The following is a 27,202-nucleotide window of genomic DNA, read 5'->3' as shown; positions in this document are numbered from 1 at the left end:
ATTGACTTTGGGTGTTTTATCCTAAGTCAATTCGCTGATCCCTACTAAAGATGGTGTAAGTTTAGACTACAGCAGATTTATTACAGGGGCTTGGGCTGGATGATAAACCTGGTGCCAGGATTTATACTTTATGGCAATTATTGGTTGGCTTACTTTCAGACAGATTTTCACACCAGAATTGGGTTGCAATTTTGGTTCAAAATGGCGCATCTTAGGCCCCCACCTCCTTTCAACCGAAGCTTCCACCCTCACGCTAAACCCCAATCCCTCAACAAGCATGTTAGACAAAAGTGTAGAAACCTTCAGGAGGGTTCAGATGCTTTCTCCAGGAAATGTTGTGAAGGCCCATCTGGCATATGCTATATATTTTAAGAAATGATGACTCACACCGGGAGAGCAGAAAACTGTCACATTAAGACATTTTTGGTGGAGATTCGTGTCACACATCTCCATGAATCTATAATCCTTAAAATAACATTGTTTGCTCATTAAGGAAACCAGACCAGCGTGACGCGGTGATGTTTAACACGTAGTGGAGACCATTGCTGGTCTAATCATTATCCTGGTAGTATGAGAGCACCACACCAGCTCGCCACTTACCTTACTTTATTACATTGAGGTCTACCTAACAATTTTCTGTCTTTTTTTTTAAGCCATTGTCGTCATTCAGCCACTTCATCTAATATTTTTTTCACAGATCTGGTTTCGGCAGGGGACAGATTTTCATTGAGCCTATATAGTAGACGTTGAAATGTAGAACTGTACGCGATAGATTGGAGAATTGGGCCACTTGTAAAATCTGACCATTTAATTAAGATGTGGCTTCAGACGAACGATCCAAAAGCCAATGAACGGTTTATGTCTAAACTGGTTTTACAAGGACCACAATTAGTGCAAAGTAACTGACTACCCCATAGGGTAAGTACATATGTACTGTTTCAGATATCGGGCCTCCTACAGTGGCTTGATGTTACATTGTAGTGAAGGTTTTTCCCCAATGCCTTCAATGGTAGAAACTGGAATCCTAGCGATAGCGACACACAGTATTTATCATGGAATCCATCCCAGGAACATTTTCCTAGAGGTACTTCTTTAAAGGGCGTCTCATGATTTAAAGTTATCCCTTATCCACAGGATAGGTGTCTGATCGGTTGGTCATAAGAAAGGGGTCTTGTGCCCCCTCCCCAACAAATTTAGCAGTGGTCATTGTGCACTGCTGCTCCATTCCTTCTCCATGGGACTGCTGAAGACTACAGTCATCGGCTATCTCTGGGGACAGCATACTCAACCACCAGTCCATACAAGGAGTGCAGGATTAAACATTACTCACCTTGTTAAATCCCCTGCAACTATAGCGCCGATGCTCTGCTGGTCCCGTCAGTCTCGGTTTACTTTCCTGCAGTATCGGCAGATGACCACTGCAGCCAATCATTGGTCACATGTCATACATGCTGGTGTCACCACTGAGGACAGGGATTGACTGCAATGGTCAGATGTTGGTATGGCATGTCATCGCTGCAGGAAGCAAGGACGACCACAGGATCAGCGCTGTAGTGGTAAGTAATGCTTGTACTATAATTATTCCAACTCTTGGACATGTGTTGAAAGTTCTGGTCTTGGACTGTACTGTGGTACCTTTACAGGATCAGATAGATATGCACTAACGAACGGATGGTTTACAACACTTTCTACCAAAGCAGACTAAACCCAGTGAACTGTGTATGCCTTGCAGATGTCAGGTATATGAATAATCTCTTCCTGACACATGCAGATAAGGGTGTGAACTTGAGTGGCCTGTTGACACCTGTTTAGGGTTAGACTACACCACTAATTTTCCTACAGTAGAGGAGGACCTCGCTGGTTGGTAAGTTTACACCACAAGGTTAATGATAAGAGGTTAGCTAGGCTTCAAAGAGCATGGCACGACCTCTGCATGCCTGGCATTCCTTCCCGTTCTGAGGCTTTTCAGCCTTCTCCAGACAGCATCCCTAGGGCAAGAATGAGCAGTATGTGCTAGCTGGCCCTGCCTTGCGGAGAGATGAAGAGGGATAAGTTGAGGATCATTTCATTAAGAGAGATAATGTTGTCAAGATGTATACATCCCATAGATGCGGCTGCAGTGCAGACAAAGGTTAGCACAGCACGGCGCTCTTTGTATATTTCTAGCCTAATCCTCTTTGTCTAGATTGACGAGGACATTTTGTCAGTGTTGGACAGATATGTCATAGTACGCTGTGTTTAGTAGCCCAAAGCAGTCACCTCAGGTTTCACCAGTACAGAATGGATGGATGCTATGTGTTCGTCCTAATGATAGTGTAGTGCAGGGATGCTCAACCTGCGGCCCTCCAGCTGTTGCAAAACTACAACTCCCAGCATGCCCTAGTAGGCTGCCCAGGCAGGCTGGGAGTTGTAGTTTTGCAACAGCTGGAGGGCCGCAGGTTGAGCATCACTGGTGTAGTGTATTTGTTTTACGGCTATCCGCAACACATGGAAGAAATGACAGATACTTGTGCGCGATATTTGAGGTAGTCTTTATGCTTCGGGGCTTGTGGAACTTCAGCTAGTCTTTCATTTGGTAGGAGCAGTCTTAATTATAACCTACCTGAAAACACTGTTTAGAGTGCTAGAGTGAGATTGCCAGAGGAAAGACAAGTATTGCCTCCAGAAATTGACCCTAGCACCCCTATCAGGTTTACAAGGCTGCCGTAACAGACACATAAAGCCACGGAATAGGCATTTTTAAGATGGTAATTCAATTAGTTAGGATCTGGTTTTGTGGGTCAGTGTGGTATATTCCTGAAGACTCTTTCTTCTAATCATCGTTGGATGGTCACTAATGAGAAGCAGGGTTATTCTCATGGGCCCTGGTGCAAGAGTTCAGTTTGACTCCCCTTCCGTCCCCCCCTCGCTATATTTTGCACATGCGCCAGTCACAATGTAACTTCATGCCTTGACGTGCCCTCAGTGTGGCATGGTTTTCTGTTGTATTAGGGACTGGATTAGTTCTGGTAGACCTGGTCACTGGCATGGTCTATCACCTGTGGCATTAGCGCAGAGGCTCTGCTGCTTATATCGGAGCAGCAACTGTGCATGAACAATCCCTGCTCCAGTATCAGAGCCTGCTAGGCACGAGATTGTCCAGACAAGATGTCCAGCCCTGTCAATTAAGCTGCAGACAGCCCCTCGCAGCTGCAGAACAAATCAGTTCGCTCATCACTGGATACCAGGCTTGTTCTACCCATCTGTTAGGCGTGGCACCCAGCTACTTAGCACAATTACATGAAGTAGTAGAGGGTTGCAGGTGTTCGGTCTTACTCTCAGGTCCGTGTGTCTGTCTTGTTCCCTCCATGTGTCATCTGTTTTCCACTTGCACTTCTAGCTTGAAAATGCACCTCCTGCCAGTGATGAGTGAAACCACGGACAGATCGCAGATGCTCTCCGTGTTCTGTCAGCGGTTTTCATGGACCCATGGACTAAAGTAGCGCATGTGTCCATGGTTTTTCCATTGACCCACGGCTGGTTGAAAAACAAGGATCTGTGAATGAACACATTGATGAAGAACATGGACCGCACTGACGTGTGAATAAGCCCTTAGCCGTCCTATCCTAAAAGATCTGCCTGTAAGAATCTAGAAAAATCCTTCACCTCTTCCCAGTCTCAGCAATGCTCTGTAAACTGTGGACTCTGTGGAAGGCAGACGTCGGCCACCGTGGGAATCCCTGATCACTGATGGAATAATTAAGCTGCAAATGCAATTATTTTGCTTAATGATTCTCTGGCCTTGCTCACCATAAGCAAGATCATATTCATTAGCACCTAAGGATATCTATTATCCAGTGCCCGTCACCCATGGATGTTACTGTACAGGGGTAACCATGCCAAATTGAGGTGCTAGTTGTAACCCAGTCCTGTGGTACGTGTCATTGTACCAGAGAGACAAAAACCTTTACCCTTGTGGTCCACTTTTGAAAACTTTTTTCTTCTAGGCACATCCCCCCCCCCCCCCGTGACTACCTGGGGTAAAGGCGTCCTGCGGCAAGACTTCTCAACGACAGTCCCACAAATGTGCAGAAACCCTGCAGACTAAAACCAGAAGAAGACATTTATTGACTCTTTACTTGTTTTAATCTTTTTTTTTTTTTTTACTGTAACTTTAAAGGGATTCTGTCGCCAGGTTTCACCCCTGTCGGCTAAACATATGCTGATGTTCAGGGCCTCATCAGGATTCCTAATGTGGGCTTCTAAATGTGATCTGTAGCCTTATTTTGCTAAAAAAAAAAACAGTTTTTACTATCCTGTCACTCAAAGAAATAAGGTGCCCAAGGGGATGTCAAGGGATGCAAGGTGCCGGCCGCACCCGCCGCCGTTCCAGACTTCTGCACCGCCTCCTAATCCTCTGTGCCGCCTCTCGCTCTCCCTCCATCCCCCCTCCTCCTGCTGTAAGATATTGCGCGTGTGCACAGGGCTCTGAGAGGCTGGCGCCAGAGTCCAGGTCATACCTGGGTTGAGCGAAGTGCCGGCGCATGCGCACTTCGCTTCAAGAAGCCAAATCGAGAAGTCCGCACGGGCGCATCAGGCAGAGCCCTGTGCGCACGCGCGAGATCTTAAAGCAGGAGGGGGGATGGAGGGAGAGCGAGAGGCGGCATAGAGGATTAGGAGGCGGCGCAGAAGTCTGGAAAGGCGGCGCTGGGCACGAACGGCAGTGGGTGCACCTTATTTCTTTGAGTGACAGGTTAGTAAAACCTGTTGTTTTTTTTTTTTTTAGCAAAATAAGGCTACGGATCACATTTAGAAGCCCACATTAGGAATCCTGATGAGGCCCTGAACATCAGCACATGTTTAGCTGACAGGGGTGAAACCTGGTGACAGACTCCCTTTAAAGTGCCACTATAACCAGGGATAGCCAACCTGAGGCTTTCCATCTGTTGCAAAACTACAACTCCCAGCATGCCCAGGCTACCTACAGCTATCAGCCTACAGCAGGGCATGGTGGGAGTTGTAGTTTTACAAGAGCCGGAGAGCCGCAGGTTGGCATTGCCTGCACTAACCCTTCAGTAAACTTTTGATGTCATAGAGCAGAGATCAGCAACCTCCGGCTGTTCCGAAACTACAACTCCCAGAATGCTTCATTCACTTCTGCTGAAGAACAGCCAAGCATCTTTGCATGCTGGGAGTTGTAGTTTCACAGCAGCTGGTGTGCCTAAGGATCCCTGTCATAGAGAAATGTCAGACATTTAGAATGGTGAGGGGTCTAGGTGCGGAGACCCCCATGATCTCTATAACACTTGCTTAGGGCGTTCTCTCTCCTCGCTGCAGGAAACAAGCCCATAGACTGTCTAAGGAGTCCATCGCACTTCCTGTCCTTGCTGGACGCCCTAGGCGAGTGCTTCTCTCCCCTTTTTCTAGAGATCATGGGGGTCTCAGCACTCAGACCTCCCACCAGTCTAAACTTTTGGTATTTCTCTATGACATCAAAAGTTTACTCAAGGTACAGTGCCACTTTAAGATTAGGTTCACCACGCAGAGTTTTTTGTAGGAAGATTTGAGGCAGATTTTCCTGCAGGATCTTCAGCCAACTCCTTTATATTTCCCATTCCTTAAGAATCTCCTTCTGGCGTTTGCTGAAAAACGTACAGGTAAATCTGCATCAAAAACAAACACAGCTCAGGGTGAACCTACCGTAAAGGGTTTTTCGGCACAAACTCACAGGCTAGGGAATGTGTGTGATCAGTGGGGGTCCTACTGATAATACTGGGTGTTCCTCCAGTCATATGATGCGGGGGTGGCATATGTCCCCTGCCACTCTGGGACTCCCAAGATAGTGGGGTACAGCGCTCAGCCGCACCTTTCGAAGTGGAGGCATCTCATGGACATGCTGATTACTGCTCCCCTGTAAAGGGGATGTTCCCATGTTTGATAGCCCTGGTACTTCTGAGGAGGGTGCGCAGTCTGCCCCAGGATTAGCCCCCTCCTCATGAACATGTCATTTATTTGCCACAGATCCACGTGAACTGGGTTGCAAAATCCACATTCCCTGCATTGGAGGCAGATTGTCATTGAATGAGCGCCAAATCCTACTGCAGGGAAAAGAACTGACATGGCATCCACGACACAGTCTCTAGTTTGGGGCAGCCATACCCCCACAGGGCACTACTTGTATGCAGTCTTCAGGCCATGGGTGTGCACAGTGCCATACCCCCTAGATACACAGGTAGGGATAGAAGCTGCACGGTTTTTCCCTGTGTGAACATGGGCTACCTGTGCTGTCAGTCACCATGAGAAGCGGGAGGCTGTCTGCCGCCTGTCAGCCCCGTGTGCAGCGGCCGCGTTCCTCCCTCCGCTCTGTGCTGACAGGCTCCGTGATTCTCCACATAATTGATGTGTGGGCTGTGTGGAGCTAGAGCCCGGACTGCACCATTGCGGCTCATTAACGGGGGGGAGGAGGAATCCTATCTTTTCTGAGCGGCGCATGTAGAAATCAGTGCAGCACTTCCACCCGCCCCCTCCCCCGTGGTACGACCCTCCCGTGTCGACTCTGTGGAGTTGCTGTCAGCGCGGGGATAGTGGCTGTGCGCGCGCTGGGAAGCGCTGCTGCCGTGTGGAGCTCCGCCGCCGCCTCCTCTCCTGACGTGTCCGAGCATGTCCACAGCCGCCCGGGCGCTCTCACACTCACCTGGATAATACGGGCTCTGCTCTCCCCCAAGCGTCCGGCCGCTCAGGAGCCGCTGAGCAGGGATCTGTCGCCGCCACGCAGCGCTCCACCGGCCGGCATCATGGGCTTCTACGGCACTTTAAAAATGATCTTTTACAAAGTAAGTACGGAGCCGTGTCGCCCTGCCCGGGGGATGTGAGGAGGTGGTAGGGATTAGCCAGCCTCTGCAGATGGCACATACACTGGCATAGGAGCTCGTCTGGTCACCTTCAGCCCTCTAGTGCTTCTGCCTGCCGCCGGGATCGCTAACCATGCCCTCTGCGGCGTTACAGTATTGTAAACTTCCAGGATGGGAGCGGTTCTCCAGCTATCTGCCCACCAGTCTGGTAAGATTCCTGCCAAGGTTACCCCCCCGACCCCTCTCCCGTTTCCCCCCTTCCTCTGTGCTGGTGGTGAGCCTGGGCAGCGCCTCTCCTTGGCTCCCACCCTGGCTGATGCCATCCCTATGATCTAGGACTTGGGAAGTTTCAGCCCAGACAAGGTTATCCGGCAGCAGAGCATGGTGCTGAATATTAATCCTGTCCTGTAGCAGCTGTGGCGTCATAACTTCACAGGACAGGACTCTCCATGCCCCCCCACTGTATGGCATTTGTCTAGCCTTATCACTGTGGCTTGCACCATGGATGCCGCCTGCGCAGGTGGATCATGTATGGTGTTTGCTTGCCCTCCTCCTGAAACATCTCAGCCATGTTTTTGTGGTCATGTTTGATGGTAGGTCCCTTGGAGTTGCTCCCAACAAATCCAGATTGTAATGACTTGCAGCGTTAATGACATGGGAGACTTGCTCTGGAGCTTGGCTAGGCGAGCCTGAAGGAACCAGCTCATTCCTAAATTGAGATGAAAGCCGCGGCTTCCTCTTTTCATCTGCCTTAGAAGAGCCACATGTTGGCAGAGCATGGTTAAACATGAGTCCTCACAGCAGTCTCATTATGGCAGGTCACATTCATGGAAATGGCGGGCAGCCCGGCATTGTGTTTTTTCTTGTCCGCTCATTTGATATGTAAATTGTAAATCACTTGGAAGTCATTAGCTTTCCTTCCCTGTACCGTGTGGGCTTCATGGGGTTGAGGAGCACGTACAATGAATTGCTAGAGCTCCTAGACCATTGTCATGGGGAGAAAAAGCAACAGGTCCTCTGATCGGGGATGGTGTTACGGCAATAGTCGGTAGAGGGACTTGTGTAGCCGCTTCTAATAAAATGAGTGATGAGATTTTGGTGAATAGGATCTTTTTAGGGATTTTTTTCCCTCCCGTTTCTCCATCTTCTGTGTCATATTACTCATATACAATGAATATCTTCTGCTGACATCCAGAGACGCTCAGAAATCCACCAGGATGAATTTGCATTTTGTTTTCCATTTTCCTCGTTTGACACCTCATTTGTTACACAAGACTTTGATACATTGTTTCCATCGTTTTATGCCCTTTTTTTTTGTTTTTTCTTTCTTTTTTCAGATGAAGAGAAAGTTGGACCATGGATCCGAGGTCCGTTCTTTCTCTTTGGGAAAGAAACCCTGCAAAGTCTCCGAGTACACAAGGTAATTAACTTCAATAATGGGCGCTTTGGTCATGACTGGAGTGTACATCCTGTCTCGCCAGCTGCTGAGCTGCTTCTTTAATTTGGACACAGCTTTGCTTTCATTACTGTTCCAGAGGGTCGTCTCTAGCCGTGAATAACAGCGGATTAATTGGTGGCTCTGTCGAAAATCCACGTTTGGGAGATTGAAGCAAAGCCATGGAAGGGGGAATCACAAAATACAGCTTTCTGTTCCTCAGCGCTTTGTCTCTTATTTCATGTGAATTTGAGAAACTGAAGAAATAATTTTATTTATTTATCATCTTTCTGTCCTGTAGTTTGGCTTTTATGTCAGCGTTTTACCTTTAGCAATCAGCCAAACTGCTTTCATCTGAGAAGTTCAAATAAAAATGCTGCAGAAGATGTTCTTTGCCAACTCCTGGTGGTCATAGTATTATAGAAAATAAAAATGTTAGTAACTTAGAGCCCTTCTACATGGACCGTTCTTTGAATCTATTAAACATTCCCAACAATTGCATGATTGCCAGCAGAAGTGACTGCTGCCTTTTAGATGCCCAATCACTTCCACTGTATGGGGGCAGGCATCAGTATAGAGAGCAACCGTCCCTAAAAAAATTCCTTGCTCCTATGCAGAAGACCGCACGTTCTGTTGCACAGGAACAATGTTTTTGGTGCCAGCAGAACCCCACAATCGCCCAATGAACACTTTTACACGAGCATATTGTTGGGAATGAGCTCCTCCCCGATGAGCTGCCAGATCACCAGTCTGTGTAAAAGGACCCTGAGATGCATTACTCTGTGAAGACCACGTTGGTTGCAGATGTTTTTTTGTTTGTGTTGGGCTGAAAATGAATTGCCTTCAAATGGCTACAGGTTGACATCTCGGGTCTTTATTGAAGTGAGGTCCCTCTCATTGTCTTAATGCTCCCTAGATTCTCCAGAGGCCCCCCACATTTTCTACATTGAGGTTCCAGATTCTGTTCAGAGTCCACCTATATTTCAATAATAAACCTCAGGCACTGTTAAAGGTTCTTCTATGGCTTATCAGTAAGGCTTCGTTCACATTACCGTTCAGCCTTTCCGTTCTCGGGTAGGAAAAAGGAAAGGACGGATTCGACACATAACTGAGCCGAATGGAGCCCATGAGCCCCATAGACTATAATGGGGTCTGTTAGGTTTCCGCTCAGAAGAAGATTTTGGAGCGGAGACAAAAGTTGTGCATGCAGGACTTTTGTCTCTGCTTCAAAAATCTTCTTCTGAGCGGAAACTTAACGGACCCCATTATAGTCTATGGGGCCCGTGGGCTCCGTTCGGCTCAGTTATGTGTCGAATCCGTCCTTTCCATTTTCCTGCCTGAGAATGGAAAAGCTGACCGGTGATGTGAACGAAGCCTAAATTCAAAATTTCTTGAGTATTTCCATGCCTAGAAAGTCAACCCAAGGTTTTACCACTTTCTATTGAGATGTGCCTCATAGCCAGGCATCAGCTTCTGAGCATGCTTGTCCTTGCAGTAGTTTCTGTTAGGGCTTCTCACATTTCCTAAGAATGTGCCTGAAGTTACTTTGCAGCTTTCCCAATGTGATTTCAGTAAGCCTAATGCCGTTGGCCCTAAGGGTCTAGTGAGGCTTTCTCAATGTCCTCTTAGTAGACCTCCGTTTCAGTTAGGACTTCCCATATGTGTTAATACTAAGCCTGAGGTACCAGTAGCTTCTTCATGTCTTAGCTGTGGACTTGAAGGCATATTTTAAAGAACCTGAGGCAGCAGCCAGTACTGTAATACGGAGAACAGCTATTCTTTGATGCATTTTGCCTTGCCGGCTTCCTACTGTCCTACTGGCACTTCACACAGTGGTCCTCTATAGTCACGGTTAATCACTTCAGTGAAATTTGCATGACCTCACAGTCCCCCACGGTGGCAAGTTCTAACACGGTCACATACATGGTTGATTTAACCATCAGGACGCCAGTGGAGTTGTACAAGCAGCAGTGTATACACACACACACACACACTCAACCAGCGCTCTCGCTCTTCTCTTCCAGCTTGGCTCTTATGTCTTCCCGTGACTTGATTTCCATTTAGCTCTTCCCTATTTGTTTTCCGAATGAAATCCCACATCATATTCTGAGTGCTGCTTTATTTATGGGCTTACAAGAATGTGACCACTTGATACCCCCAGAGGAGCAATCATTTTAGCATAATTCATTAAGGCTTTCACACTGCGATTAAAACCAGAAGCCTTTCATAGGAATCTTAGGAGACCCCAGAGGATTCCTCTGCTCTGAAAGGTGGCGCAACACAAAGCTATTATTGTCAGAAAAGCTCTCCGTCTGAAGATGTCAGAAGGGAATCCCTCCACTAGTGTTAATCACTGCAAAGTGGAAGGACCACGGGGACGTCGTAAGGCTCCGAGGCATGGAAGGAGTCACGGAAAGATCCGCCATCTTTGAACTGATATTTGAAAACTTGCCATATGCAAATAGTATCTACGCCAGTCATCTCTCTATGAAATCAATGACCCAGTGGCTTGCCTAGTCATTAACTGAATTAGCTGTGCCATTAACCCCTTTAGAGTCTGCAGCGGGTCTGACGGTAATCTGTGACTCTGAAGTGGAGAGTGTTAAATTAGAGAGCGTGCCCAGTGGGAATGTTGCCTATAAATGTACGTGCCTGAGAAATTGATTACATGCCTGACTAGCGTGACATCCTCGCAGTGCCACCGACTCTGAGTGACAACGGCCTCTATCAAGGCAGCAAATGTGTATACATGAATTTCAGGAATACATTTCTGTGTTTTTTGAGTGGAGAATAAGGAGGATCTGCACTGTCACACACCTTATTTGCTGCCTTAGGGTCCATTCACACGTCCGTATGTGTTTTGTGGATTCGCAAAACTCGGACACCGGCAATGTGCGTTTTGCATTTTGCGGACCGCACATCGCCAGCACTCTCATAGAAAATGCCTTTTCTTGTCCAAAATTGCAGACAAGAATAGGACATGTTCTATTTTTTTGTGGAACGGAAGTGCGGATCTGCTGATGCGGACAGCACATTCCGGCCCCATTGAAAATGAATGGGTCCACACCTGTTCCGCAAAATTGCGCAACAGATGCAGACCCATTTTGCGGACGTGTGAATGGACCCTTATAGGGATATGCCATGAATAATGTAAAAAATAAAAGTCCTACATAATCTAGTACATGACAACCCGCCCTGTACCACACAGGAATCCAGAGATCTCTCCATTCATTGCTCCAGTTGCTCTGCTAGATGTATTTCAAGCTGGCAGCTTAGAGGGCATGTCCTTTCTCAAAGGATGGGGCCTGTCCGCTGCAGCTAGTGGCAGCTGAAGGATGGCATTGAGCATGTGCTCCTGTCTGAGCAGGGCAGAGAAATTAGAAAAGGAGCAAACAGCAGGTGGCGCTATACAGAGAGCTTTCATTGAATAACTCAGTAGCTATAATACATTTTTTTTATTACATGCAATTACTAAAGTATTAATTTATTATGCACATATATTTATTATGCACTTATATAGCGCTACTATATTCCGTAGGGCTTGTACAGACATTAGCATCAAGCTGTCCCCAATGGGGCTCACAATCAGTATGTCTTTGGATATTCTGTAGCATCTTGTTACCGCATCTGTTGTATTGTGCTTATTAAAGGGCTTGTCCAGGATTAGAATAAGGCTACTTTCACTCTCGCGTTTGGTGCGGATCCGTCATGGATCTGCACAAACGCATCCGTTCAGATAATACAACCACATGCATCCGTTCAGAACTTATCTTTAACATAGCCAAAACGGATCCGTCTTGAACACCATTGAAAGTCTATGGAGGACGGATCCGTTTTCGATTGTCAGTGAAAACGAATCTGTCCCCATTTGACTTGCATTGTGTGTCAGGACGGATCCGTTTTGGCTCAGTTTTGTCAGACGGACACCAAAACGTTGCAAGCAAAGCGGAACGGAGCCAAACTGATGCATTCTGAGCGGATCCTTATCCATTCAGAATGCATTAAGGGCAAAGCTGATCCGTTTTGGACCGCTTGTGAGAGCCCTGAACGGATCTCGCAAACGGAAACCAAAACACCAGTGTGAAAGTAGCCTTCTTTCTTCCAAAAACAGCACCACCCCTGTCCACAGGTTGTGTTTGGGGTTGCAGTTCCTGACCCGCTAATCCAGTGGAGTTGACCTGCATTGCCAAACACAACCCATGGAGAGAGTGGTACCTGTTTTTGAAAGAAAGCGGACATGTTTTTCTAATCCTGGACAACCCTTTTAAGAAAGAGAGATTTTACTCTGGTTCTCACAACCTATTTTGTCTATAGTATACCAGGTCTTGTGCCATGTGCAGCCACACCTACAACATTTGGTGACCTACGGGCAGCAAATGGGCAAGGTCAGCAACGACGTCGAATCACATCAGTGCAGCCACCCTCAGGCCTTCAAGAATGGCTGAAGATGTTCCAGGTAGGCTTTTTCCTGTTTTGTTTTTTTATCACCTATCCGCAAGATAAATGTTTGAACAATGTGGATCTGAGTGCTGGGACAACCACTGATCATGAGGGCAGTCCCCCCCCCCACAAATCTCGTATGTAAGTGAGCATCAGCAATCCATTCACTTCTATGGGACCATCGGCAGTCCTACAAACAGAATATTTCTAATACGTTCATGCAAGATGGGTTTTGGTTAGCTGAAACGAGAGAAAAAAAAAACAAACACATTTTTAACCCCGTACATATTGAGTTTTCCACAGTAATTGCTCTTAGTTGCCTTTCTTGTATGCATAATAGGATCTTGTGTTGGTCTAGTTCGTCACAGCCGTGGGGGATAAGATATTTTCATGGTTGAAAGATTGCAATACAGTACACACAAGAATCCTTGGTTCTGTAGAATTCCTCATTTCAGAATAAACTTTGTGCGCGGAGGCTGTCAGGGGTTAAATGGCCTCATTGTTCTTGCTGCAGGTTCCCTTCGTTTTCTGCCTCATTAATTTCTGTGTCCAGATCTTGAGGCGGCCAGGCAGTACTCCTTTTGTAAACTGAATGAGAGCAAACATCCCTGTACTTTTCACAGAGTGTACATTCAGAAGGTCACAGCAAGATTGCTTTCTACAGGGATAATGTGTGTCATGGCTGAGAAGCCGGGGCGGATCTGTGATAGAAGCGTGCTCACTTGTTAGCTTGCTGTAGCAATACAGAAAGTAAAGTACAGCTTATGTCAAGAGGAGTAGCTTGAAATGTGTGGTCACTGTGGCCCGGAGACCTTGCCCCTTGGGTCTAATAATGGGAACGAGGACTACAAAACATTTGGTGTCCAAGACCACCAAATGGTGGATTGTCTCAACCTGTCTTAGGACATCAACGCTGAACATCTAGAGCTTGAAGGCAAAAGCTTGACTAAGTGAACCACGTCATCCGGGAGGTTTCCACTCACGGTTTAAGGCTGTTTTCTTTTATCTGTGATAATTGTTTCCCTCCTGGGAAAATAAGAACCTTTCATGATTGGGGAAGCTATGATGGAGATGAATGGTTTAGTAGTTTCTCGAGCCCCAGCATGTTATCTGAAAGGAGGATGTGCAGGTAATTACCCAAGGCATCTGGGCTACGTGCCAGGTGTTCCTCCATTCTGTCCTGGAGGAAGTCTGACGTCTGTCGCCCAGAACCCTTCACCAAAATACTACTGTTTTTACTTGCATGATTTGTTCTTAGCGGTTACTCTGCATGAAAAGGCCTTGCTTATCTTCCTCCTCCACTCCCGCACCCTCAAGCTGTAATTGCTGGTTCCCATTCATTTAGGTCATTTGGTGGAGCTCTGGTATGCAAATTTACATTACAGCAGATAATCAACCACTGCATTGGAGGATTACAGGGGCATTCATGCTCCAAACTGGGACACTGTTCCCATGAAAAATACAGTAACCAAAAACAGTTCTATTGTTCAGCTGATTACGGAGTACAGAATATCTGCAAGCTGTCACAGCCCAGCGCAAGCAGGGGAGGTGGAATGGTATAACATCTTCTGACAACCACTACAAATACAAGCGGGATACAAGGCTTCTGTATGAATTAAACGTGTTAGAACTAGGTCTTCATAGCTTCTGGCGTGGGAACGCTTGGAGCAGATGACTGTTGACAAAGCGACGACAAATATGTACACAGAGTCCGTGCGATGGACTATGCTTTATGCAGTACTAATCGGTGTATGTCTGGGTAAACTAATCTGCACACAGTTTTTTTTTTTTTTTTGCTTAATGTGATGATCCTTTTTTTGTTTTTTGATACAGAGAGCTGAAGTCCACACCACTGTATGTACAGGATAATTCCTGTAAACCTCATTTATCAGCTATCCACAGGATAGGTGATGAATGCATGATTGTTTGGGATCTGACCTCTGGGATCCCCACTGATCATTGGAATGAGGGTCTCCAAATGGAGATGGTAGTGTCCGTGGCCAAGATAGCAGAATCCCATAGGACAGGGCTGGCCAACCTGCGGCTCTCCAGCTGTTGCAAAACTACAACTCCCAGCATGCCCAGTCTGCCTACAGCTATCAGCCTACAGCAGGGAATTGTGGGAGTTGTAGTTTTACAACAGCTGGAGAGCCGCAGGTTGGCCAGCCCTGCCATAGGAAGTGAATGGAGTGGTAGTCACACATTAGCACTACCGGTCCATTCACACAGGGGCGTCTTAGATCCGTTCGAGTCCCTATGGACTATTCTTTGTAGGTTTTTATAACCTACACAGGATGGTATTCAATATTGACTAGTCTCTGGCTGTAGACTATGACTTTTACATTCATGGAGGTCTCCAGGCTGTATTTTTTATTTAATTTTTTTAATCCAAAAGGCTTCCTCAGTACTTGCCTGTCCATCATGCTGCCATCTCTGCTGCTCTCAGACTGTTTGCCTGTTCCTCCGCTCAGGTACCAACCAGACGTGTTCCCGAGTCTTTCTGTTCAGTTGCATATACTGTATATGCACCTAAACAGGGAGATTCAGGAACACATCCAGTTGTGATCCTAGCACATACGGATAACACGGATACTGGCTGTGTGCGTTCCACTTCTCACAGAACAGAATGTCCGGCCCACAATAGAGTAGTCCTATCCTTGTCCGTGAAACGGACAAGATTTGGACATGTTCTATTTTTTGGGGGGCGGAGCCACGGAATGGATGTGCCAATGCAGTGCTGTCCGCCTCTTTAGCGACCCCATTGAAGTGAATGGGTCCGCATTCGACCCTGCTAAAAAAATGTGGCATGGTCGTTGCGAATGAGACCTTAGCTGGCAACTCTGCCTAATAATACACTGATGTGAGAGCCTGGAATATGTATTACTGTGTAACCACGTTTCACATTGAGCACAGATTCTCTAAGTTGTAAAGGTGGTTTTGTTGGCTGTCATCAAGCATTTCTACACAGATTGGACTCTGTAGAAAGTGGAATAGTTCATGAAAATACAGTGCATCTGGAAAGTTTTCAGACCCTTTCACTTTTTTTTTTTTTTTTTACATTTTATGTTCCGGCCTTGTGCTACATTTAAAAAAAAATCTGCATTCAATATCCCATAGTGAAAAAGGGAAAAGAGAATTTTAGAAATGTTTGCAAATTAAGAAAAAATATGAATTTGTATACAGCCCCTTTACTATGACACTTGAAATTTAGCTCTGGGCCCTCCCATTTCTCCATCATCTTTGAGATGTTTTTCTACCTTGGTTGGAGTCTACCTGTAGTAATTTCAGTTCATTGGACGTGATGAGGAAAGACTCTCCTGTCTATATAAGGTCTCACAGATGACAGTGCATTTCAGAGAACGAAAGAACTGCCTGTAGAGCTCAGAGACATGATTGTGTGGAGGCACAGATCTTGAAGGCCACAAGAATATTCTGCTGCACTGCAAGTTCCCAAGTAGTGGTCTCCATAATTCTTAAATGTTAGATGTTTGGAATAAACAGGACTATTCCTAGAACTGAATTCTCCAACAAACTAATCAGGGAGAAGGGCCTTGGTAAGAGAGGTCACTCTTGCTGAGTTCCGAAGAACCTGTGTGCAGAGGGTAGAAACTTCAAGAACACCAACCAACACTCCACCAATCAGGGCTTTATGGCAAAGTGGCCAGAAAGAAGTCTAATGTCAGTAAAAGAACAATGAAAGCTTGCAATAAAGCACCGAAAGGACTGACTGTGAGAATGAAGCTTCTCTGGTCTGATGAAACCAAAATGGAACTTTTTGGCCTCAGTTCTAAGCGTTATGTTTTGAGGAATCCAGACGTTGCCCAACACCATCCCTACAGTGAAGCATGGTGGTGACAGCACCATTGGGGTGTTATTCAGTGGCTAGGACAGGGAGACTGGTCAGAGTTGACTCAAAGCTAAATGGAGCAAAGTACAGATATATTCTTAATTTAAAATCTGATCCAGAGTGCTCTGAATCTCTGAAGACTGTGTTGAGATTTACCTTCCAACAAGACAGTGACCCTTAGCGCACACAGCCAAGACAACACGAGTGGCTTGAGGACATTTCTGTGAATGTCCTTGAGTGGCCCAGCCAGAACCCTGACTTGAACCCAGTCGAACATCTCTGTAAAAACCTGAAAATGGCTTTCCACAGACAATCCCCATCCAACCTGACAGAGTTGGAGAGGATCTACAGAGAAGAATGGCAGACAATCCCCAAATCCAGGTAAGCAAGCCTGGTAGCATCATACCCAAGAAGACTGGAGGCTGTAATCACTGCCAAAGGTGCTTCAACTAAGGCTGCATTCACACGTCCGTGGTGTTGCGGACCTGCAATTTGCGGGTCCGCAACACACCAGCCTGGCACCCCCATAGAAATGCCTATTCTTGTCCGCAAGCTGCGGACAAGAATAGGACATGCTCTATCTTTTTGCGGAGCTGCGGACCCAAAGATCGGGGCCGCGCACCGCAGATGCGGACAGCACACTGTGTGCTGTCCGCATCCATTCCGTCCCCATAGAGAATAAATAGGTCCGCACCCGTTCTGCAAAATTGTGGAACGGATGCGGACCCATTTTGCGGACGTGTGAATGGAGCCTTAGGCCTATTGCACACGACCGTATGGCTTTTTCATTATTTTGCGGTCCGCAAAAAACGGTTCCGCAAATAATACGGATGACGTCTGTGTGCATTCTGTTTTTTGCTGAACAGCTGGCCCCTGATAGAACAGTACTATCCTTGTCTGTTATGCAGACAATAATAGGACATGTTCTATCTTTGAACGGAAATACGGAAACAGAAGGCATACGGAGTACATTCCTTTTTTTTTTTTTTTTTGCAGACCCATTGAAAATAATGGTTCCGTATTCGGATCGTAAACGGGGAAAAAAAGTTTGTGTGCAAGAGGCCTAAGTCCTGAGTAAAAGGGACTGAATACTTATATCTATACAAGATTTTAGTTTTTCCTTTTCAATAAATTAGCAAAAGATTTTGAACATTCTGTTTTCACTATGGGGTATTGACTGCAGAATGGAAGGGAGAAATTTGAAATGTATTTTTCTTTTTTTCCTTTTTTTTTTTCTTTCACACACATGTGAAAGGGTCTGAAGACTTTCTCAACGCACTGTACCATGCAGCGATTTGTTTACAACATTTATTTTCAATTTTTTTTCCTTTTTTTTAATTTTTTTTTTTATTTCACCAAGCATATTTGGTTTGGGTCCAGCCTAAGGCAGACCTGCACCTAAACCAACTCACCTTCTCTTATTCTCCTGTTTCTGTTCTCTGTATTTGCATAACAAATTGAAAGCCTTTGATGATTCAAGCTCTGTGAAAATAAAACCCATTCAGCAGATGCGGAACATTACCAGATATTAATCTTTATGTCCATTAGCTGACCAGAGTCCACAGTTACACTATGTTCTGCTCCTGATTAGTAATGTGTGGCCAGATACTTTGTCTTTATTTTATCAACTCACTGTTCAGTTTCCTGCTTGTATTAGGCTCTGTTCACATTACATTGGGCACTACATTCTGTGTGCAATAAATGGTTTTGCCAAATGTATGCTGCGGAGCTGAGTATTCTAATAAAGAGATCGCCCAGGATTTGAAGAAATTAACCTAACAGGAAGAAATAACAAAAATCAACCATTAAGCTACCTGTCAAATCCCCTGCCACTCCAATACCAGTGCTATAGTGGTCCCGCTGGTCTTTGTTTTCCAGCGGTGAATTGCTGTGTATCCACTCGACTGCTGCAGCCAGTCACTGGCCTCAGAAGTGATGTGCCATATTTTCTAGCATTACCACTTAGGTTAATGATTGGCTGCAGCAGTCATGCGGGTATATGGCACCTCATAAAGGTAGGAAAACGAGCATTGACTGATGGGGATCATTAAAGCATCAGCTCTGGGGGCATTTAACAGGTAAGTATATATATATATATATTTTTTTTTTTTGACAACCCCATTTAGTTTCTGTACAAGATTTACCCAAAGAAAAAAATGTTGGTGACTGCATCTCTTCCTACAGAAGGTCAGGTTGTATTTGTCCTTAAACAGGTGCCATGTAAGGAACAATGCATGCACTACGGCAAAGTTTACACGACGACATGTGTAGCGCGACACACAGGGCACAACTACACTACAGCATGTGCGCGACAATTTTTATAATGGTAGTCTATGGTGTCGCACTGCGACGCGACAGTCGCAGAAAAATCCATCTTGAATGTTTTTTTTTTTTTGCGACACCTAGACTACTATTATAAAAACTGTCGTGCGACAAATGTCGTTGTGTAGACCTAACCTTACCCTACATACCCCATAGTTGTTAGCAGTAGTGATGTGGTTCACAGTGTACAGTCGTAGCCAAAAGTTTTGAGAATTACATAAATATTGGAAAGTTGCTGCTTAAGTTTTTATAATAGCAATTTGCATATACTCCAGAATGTTATGAAGAGTGATCAGATGAATTGCATAGTCCTTCTTTGCCATGAAAATTAACTTAATCCCAAAAAAACCTTTCCACTGCATTTCATTGCTGTCATTAAAGGACCTGCTGAGATCATTTCAGTAATCGTCTTGTTAACTCAGGTGAGAATGTTGACGAGCACAAGGCTGGAGATTATTATGGCAGACTTGACATGTTAAAAGGAGGGTGATGCTTGAAATCATTGTTCTTCCATTGTTAACCATGGTGACCTGCAAAGAAACGCGTGCAGCCATCATTGCGTTGCATAAAAATGGCTTCACAGGCAAGGATATTGTGTCTACTAAGGATGCACCTCAATCAACAATTTATAGGATCATCAAGAACTTCAAGGAAAGAGGTTCAATTCTTGGTAAGAAGGCTTCAGGGCGTCCAAGAAAGTACAGCAAGCGCCAGGATCGTCTCCTAAAGAGGATTCAGCTGCGGGATCGGAGTGCCACCAGTGCAGAGCTTGCTCAGGAATAGCAGCAGGCAGGTGTGAGCGCATCTGCACGCACAGTGAGGCAAAGACTTTTGGAAGATGGCCTGGTGTCAAGAAGGGCAGCAAAGGAGCCACTTCTCTCCAAAAAAAACATCAGGGACAGATTGATCTTCTGCAGAAAGTATGGTGAATGGACTTCTGAGGTCTGGGGCAAAGTCAAATTTTCCGATGAAGCCTCTTTCCGATTGTTTGGGGCATCTGGAAAAAGGCTTGTCCGGAGAAGAAAAGGTGAGCGCTACCATCAGACCTGTGTCATGCCAACAGTAAAGCATCCTGAGACCATTCATGTGTGGGGTTGCTTCTCATCCAAGGGAGTGGGCTCACTCACAATTTTGCCCAAAAACACAGCCATGAATAAAGAATGGTACCAAAACACCCTCCAACAGCAACTTCTTCCAACAATCCAACAACAGTTTGGTGAAGAACAATGCATTTTCCAGCACGATGGAGCACAGTGCCATAAGGCAAAAGTGATAACTAAGTGGCTCGGGGACCAAAACGTTGACATTTTGGGTCCATGGCCTGGAAACTCCCCAGATCTTAATCCCATTGAGAACTTGTGGTCAATCCTCAAGAGGCGGGTGGACAAACAAAAACCCACTAATTCTGACAAACTCCAAGAAGTGATTATGAAAGAATGGGTTGCTATCAGTCAGGAATTGGCCCAGAGGTTGATTGAGAGCATGCCCAGTCGAATTGCAGAGGTCCTGAAAAAGAAGGGCCAACACTGCAAATACTGACTCTTTGCATAAATGTCATGTAATTATCGATAAAAGCCTTTGAAACGTATGAAGTGCATGTAATTATATTTCACTACATCACAGAAACAACTGAAACAAAGATCTAAAAGCAGTTTAGCAGCAAACTTTGTGAAAACTAATATTTGTGTCATTCTCAAAACTTTTGGCCATGACTGTAGATGGAATAGAATGGTATATGGACATAAGCCATCTGTCTGCTAGGTCTCTGATTCAGAATGTTTTTTTTTTTTTTTTTTTTTTTCCTTAATAGACTGTATATTGGCATATCTTAAAGGGAACCTGTCACCTGGATTTTGGGTATAGAGCTGAGGACATGGGTTGCTAGATCACCGCTAGCACATCCGCAATACCCAGTCCCCATAGCTCTGTGTGCTTTTGTTGTGTATAAAAACCGATTTGTTACATATGCAAATTAACCTGAGATGAGTCAGAGCTTGAAAATGACTCTTCTGTGGTCACACAAGTAAGATATGACTCTTTTATGTTAATTTGCATATGTATCAAATCTGTTTTTATACACAATAAAAGCACACAGAGCTATGGGGACTGGGTATTGCGGATGTGCTAGCGGCCTAGCAACCCATGTCCTCAGCTCTATACCCTTTAAGTCCTCACTGTCACCACTGGGATCTAGTCATTTGGTTTATGAGCCACATTGAAGTATATGAGAATGTCATTAGTCCCAGTTAAATTGGTGATGTCCTAGTCATACTTCACGTAGCATTTCCATATCAAGCATATGTTACTAATTTGCTCCTTAACACTATAAAAGTTTTTCAAACACACAGTAGCCCAGGTATACTAATGTGTCTGTGCCAAAAATCTAAGTGGCACAATTTGGCGCATTCAGGGTTTCTTCACTTTATTCCCGACATTCTTTGCAGGAAAGGGATGGGATCGAAGATGCACCTTATTGCGCCAAAATGATGCCACGATTATGGTGTAAAAATCTATCTCAAAGTAAGTCAACCAGTAGTTGGTATGCTGGGATGCTCAACCTGCGGCCCTCCAGCTGTTGCAAAACTACAACTCCCAGCACGCCCAGACAGCCTACTGCTATCAGCCTACAGGAGGGCATTATGGGAGTTGTAGTTTTACAACAGCTGGAGGGCCGCAGGTTGAGCGTCCCTGGACTATAGAGTTAGACCTAAGTGTCCATTCCTGCCTATGCCACTGTGGTGCAGGTCTAGAAAGCCAGTGTAAGCCTACGCCATCTTTAGGAGTAGTAAATCCGGGCCAGTGTATGTACAGTTTTGACAGTGTTCTTCTAAGAATGACTCTTTAAAGTCAGTGATATCAAGAAAAAAAGGAACACTACGAACAGAAGCTGCACCAAATAAAAACCCTCCATCTTCTCCTTCCCCATTGTCCTATCTCAAATTACAGTTGAAATTGAGAAATATATAAATTAATATTTCTTTGTGCCCCCTTCTTACTGTAATGTGCCTGGCTATAAGACAGCTGGCTGGTGCAGCAGCCTCCCTCCTGTGGCCTGTCTGCAGTAGGACAAAGATTAAGCCCTGTCCCCATGCTAAATTCCAACCCACTCCAGATTGAAGAGATCAGCAAGAGATTAACCCATGTTCGCTGCAGAATTTCACTGTGTAAGCATCATGCAGAAAATGCAACAGACTGGCAAACAGCGCAACTATTTTTTACATTTTTTGTTTTCAGTTAGTGTGCAATTCTAGGTTTACTGTTACTTTTAAAGGCAAACAACTCAACATATAAATATTATAGGAGCATTTCAGTTATCAGCTATCCATGGGGTTAAATCTTTGGAGTATCCAAGCACTGGGACCATCACCAGTCACTAAGACCAGAGACCCCATACCTTCCCCTTCAGCAGAGAAAGGAGCTGAAATGTGTGGTGCTGGGGCTGTTAGCCAATTGAGTATATTACTGGATGTACTAACTGTAGATATGGTCCAAGCTAAGTTAACCCCTCAGGGACCCATGATGTATCGGTACGGCATGGTTCCCGAGTCCTTAAGGACCCATGACGTACCGGTACGTCATGTGGTGTTCCGATCACCGCCGCCCACCGGGCGGTGATCGGAACAAGGTGCCTGCTCAAATCATTGAGCAGGCACCTCGGCTAAATGCACGGTGGGTCTCCCCGAAGCCCCCCCCCCACCCTTCATGTCGGCGATCGCCGCAAACCGCAGGTAAATTCAGACCTGCGGCTTTCTATAGTGCGGCGGGGGTTGTGGGGGGGACCCGATGGCATGGAAGGCAGCGCGATGCCTTCCTGAGGCATCTGCGCTGCGTTCCGGTGACGAGCCTGGAGGATCCAGCCCCCTGGATCTCACAGGCCGGAAGCTGTATGAGTAATACACAGTATTACTCATACAGCCAATGCATTCCAATACAGAAGTATTGGAATGCATTGTAAAGGATAAAAAGTTCAAGTCCCAAAGTGGGACAATAAAATAAAGTGAAAAAAAAAAAGTTTTCCCCAAATAAAGTAAAAAAAATTTGGTAAAAAGTATACATATTAGGTATCGCCGCGTCCGTATCGACCTGCTCTATAAACATATCACATGACCTACCCTATCAGATGAACACTGTAAAAAATTTAAAATAAAAACTGCTAAATAAACCATTTTTTGTCATCTTACATCACAAAAAGTGTAATAGCAAGCGATCAAAAAGTCACACGCACCCCAAAATAGTGGCAATAAAACCGTCATCTCATCCCGCAAAAATCATACCCTACCCAAGCTAATCGCCCATAAATTGAAAAAATGATGGCTCTCAGACTATGGAAACACTAAAAATTTTTGCTTCAAAAATGAAATTGTGTAAAACTTACATAAATAAATAAAGTATACATATTAGGTATCGCCGCATCTGTGACAACCTGGTCTATAAAAAATACCACATGATCTAACCTGTCAGATGAATGTTGTAAATAACAAAAAATAAAAACTGTGCCAAAACAGCTATTTCTTGTTACATTGCCTCACAAAAAGTGTAATATAGAGCAACCAAAAATCATATCTACCCTAAACTAGTACCAATAATACTGCCCCCCTATCCCGTAGTTTCTAAAATGGGGCCACTTTTTTGGAGTTTCTATTCTAGGGGTGCATCAGGGGGGCTTCAAATGGGACATGGTATCCAGCAAACCAGACCAGCAAAATCTGCCTTCCAAAAACCGTATGGCATTCCTTTCCTTCTGCGCCCTGCCGTGTGCCCGTACAGTAGTTTACGACCACATATGGGGTGTTACTGTAAACTACAGAATCGGGGCCATAAATATTGAGTTTGGTTTGGCTGTTTACCCTTGCTTTGTAACTGGAAAAAAATTATTAAAATGGAAAATCTGCCAAAAAAGGGAAATTTTGAAATTGTATCTCTATTTTCCATTAATTCTTGTGGAACACCTAAAGGGTTAACAAAGTGACTTCAGACCTGAACTGGTCCCTAAAAAATGGGTTTTTGAAAATTTCTGAAAAATATCAAGATTTGCTTCTAAACTTCTAAGCCCCTTGTATCATCCCCAAAAAATAAAATATCATTCCCAAAATGATCCAAACATGAAGTAGACATATGGGGAATGTAAAGTAATAACTATTTTTGGAGGTATTACTATGTATTATAGAAGTAGAGAAATTGAAACTTGGAAATTTGCAATTTTTTACCAGTGTCATGAAGTACAATATGTGACGAAAAAACATTCTCAGATTGGCCTGGATAAGTCAAAGCGTTTTAAAGTTATCAGCACTTAAAGTGACACTGGTCAGATTTGCAAAAAATGGCCAAGTCCAGAAGGTGAAATAGGGCCGAGTACTTAAGGGGTTAAATAAGGTAAATGTGAACAAGGATATGGATCCAGATGGATTACACCCAAGAATGCTTAAAGAGCTCAGTTCAGTCATTGATGTGCCCCTGTGTATTAATTTTTAAAGATTCTCTAGCTACAGTGCCAAGTGATTAGTGCAAGGCAAATGTGTTGCCCATTTTTAAAAAAGGATCTAGGTCCTCCACAGGTAATTATAGACCTATAGGCTTGGAAAGTATAGTTTGTAACTGGATTGAAAACTGGTTGAAGGACCGTGTCCAGAGAGTTGTGGTCAATGATTCCTATTCAGAATGGTCCCGGGTTATAAGTGGTGTACCCCAAGGTTCAGTGCTGGGCCCTCTGTTATTTTATTTATTAATGATATTGAGGAGGGGATTAATACCACCATTTCTATTTTTGCAGATGACACTAAGCTATGTAGTACAGTGCAGTCTATGGAAGATGTCCATAAACTAAAAGCTGAATTGAATGCTCTGAGTGATTGGGCATCAACTTGGCAATTGAGGTTCAATGTGGATAAATATAAAGTTCTGCATCTTGGTAGTAATAATCTCTGTGCTTCATATGTCCTTGGTGATGTAGCACTGGGAGAGTCACTTCTAGAGAAGGATTTGGGTGTCCTTGTGGATTAAATTACAGCATACAATGTCAATCAGCTGCTCCTAAGGCCACCAGGATATTGTCATGCATTAAACGAGGCATGGACCCGGGGGGCAGGGATGTAATATTACCACTTTACAAAGCGCTGGTGCGGCCTCCTCTGGAATATGCAGTTCAGTTCTGGGCACCAGTCCATAGAAAGGACGCACTATAGCTGGAAAAGGTACATAGAAGAGCGACTAAACTGATAAGGGGCATGGAGGGTCTTGGTTATGAAGAAAGATTAAAATAATTTAATTGTCTTGAGAAGAGACTTCTAAGGGAGGACATGATTAACCTATACAAATATATAAATGGGCCGTACAAAAAATACAGTGAAAAACTGTTCCATGTAAAATGCCCTTAAAAGACAAGGGGGCACTGCCTCCGACTGGAGCAGAGAAAGTTCAGTCTCCAGAAGTGTCAAAGCTTCTTTACTGTAAGAACTGTGAATCTGTGGAATAGACTTCCTCAGGACGTGGTCACAGAAGGAAGAATGGACAGTTTTAAAAAGGGTTTAGGCTACTTTCACACCTGCGTTTAGGTCGGATCCGTCTGGTATGTGCCCAGACGGATCCGCACCTATAATGCAAACGTTCGGATGATGAATTCTTAAAAGTAAATTACATTAATGCTTATGAAAACGTGTAGTAATATGATTCTCACTTCCTTCTGGGATTCGCGCCCCCACCTATCCCTTGGTTGAACTTGATGGACTTGTCTATGTAACGATGTAGCATATCGGTGGTGGTGGACTTCCATTGGTAGCCAAACTTGAGTACGACTATGGGAGGTACAGAAACAGCAACGTGATTTTTCTATTAAATCTCTAGTGATTCAGTGTGACACAATTAGCCAGTCCTGGGTGAATACTCTTTACAGGCTCTGCTTGTTGAGTGAAGCCTGTTTTATAGTGGGCAGTGCTATGGCCATGGTGACACTATTGACAAGTGTCTTCATAGTATTCAGTCACTTATGTCATAGTTCTTGTAATTGCTTTTACATTTCTTTTTTATAATCCTGTTACACAGAAGGGTGGTTTTGTTTGTCCCCGATGTTTCATTGACAGACAAGACACAGGTTTTGTGGTTTTTTCAGCCTGATATTTGGGAAAGTTCATACGTCCTTGTAATGGATGCAGCACCAGTTAAGTTGTGCTGCTTCCATTATACAGCTTTACATGGGTTTCATTTCCTAAGCCGAACTTATTACAAAACCAATAAAAAGGCTTCAGAGAAGCTCCAATTTATTTTTCACTTTATTGTTTTGGCTTTATGAAGAAAGACCCTTTGCCAATAAAGTGGCCTCTGGGGCAATCTATTGACTTTCTATGTGTATTATTAGGTGTGTGTTGTGAATGGCCCAGGTTGTGACAGTCAAAAGACAGAAAACCATTACAGTTTAGCAGGTCCATCTCTGCTGTAATAGATGGCCCTGTAACCAAATCCTTTCGCTTGGTCTTTTGCTATATATCAATGATTTGCAACATGATGCAAATGTGTGACTGACGGCCATCACTTACAGTAGGACCACGCGGCGCAGTTGTGATGCGGTCACGCTGCAGTTTGGAACCACAGCATCTATTTCCCAATGGAAGTCAATAGGGAAATAGGTTTCTGAGAGAGACCGGGCACTTTGCAAGTTGTGATAATTTGCACGTGTGTGTGCAGTGAACCGCATGGAAAATCTGCCCGCTGGCTTGCAGTTGCTGACCGCATTGGCTACATAATTCATCAGCTGCTGGCAGTATATGTTTAACATATTTTACCACATGTATCACTATTTGAAATAAGTCAGAATGCTAAAGAACCACCAAAAATTCACAATAGCTCAAACACAAGTCTATAAACAATCGTGGACAAAAAATGCACTGTAAGGGTCCATTCACACGTCCGTAAGTGTTTTGCGGATCCGCAAAACACTGACACCGGCCATGTGCACAGGGCCGGCACTATAATAAAAAATGCCTATTCTTGTCCGCTATTGCAGAAAAGAATAGGACATGTTCTATTTTTTTGCGGGGCCGCGGAACAGAAGTGCACCTTTTTCGGCCCCATTGAAACTGAATGGGTCTGCATTCGTTCCGCATAATTGCGGAACAGAATCGGACCATTCATACGGACGTCTGAATGGAGCCTAAAAGCATGGTTATGTATGTGGTAACCGCATGCATTACCTAACTGCAGCATAACCGCGACACGACCACGCCGCGTGGTCAGACCCTAACAAAGAGAATGGTGTTGATCACTGATAACCTACCCCATGTACAACTGAAGTCAAAAAAAGCGTAGATTTATATGTGTAAGGACCCATTGACTCGA

The 27,202-nt window shown here is 44.8% G+C and overlaps 1 protein-coding gene across 6 annotated transcripts in view; it reads left to right on the top strand.

Annotated features, from left to right (window-relative positions):
* The window catches only part of FBXW7 (F-box and WD repeat domain containing 7), a 194,262-nt gene that overhangs the window by 139,350 nt on the left and 27,710 nt on the right, over window positions 1-27,202 (top strand). For 4 of the 6 annotated variants that reach the window (XM_040418545.1, XM_040418544.1, XM_040418543.1 and 1 more), the window contains 2 exons: window positions 8,168-8,250; window positions 12,580-12,721. In XM_040418545.1, the coding sequence (XP_040274479.1) occupies window positions 8,168-8,250; window positions 12,580-12,721 (225 nt within the window). The other 2 variants (XM_040418548.1, XM_040418547.1) reach the window with 2 other exon arrangements.

The sequence above is a fragment of the Bufo bufo genome, chromosome 2 (genome assembly GCF_905171765.1).
Source record: "Bufo bufo chromosome 2, aBufBuf1.1, whole genome shotgun sequence".
NCBI lineage: Eukaryota > Metazoa > Chordata > Amphibia > Anura > Bufonidae > Bufo > Bufo bufo.
This window is presented reverse-complemented; position numbering and strand designations above follow the sequence as displayed.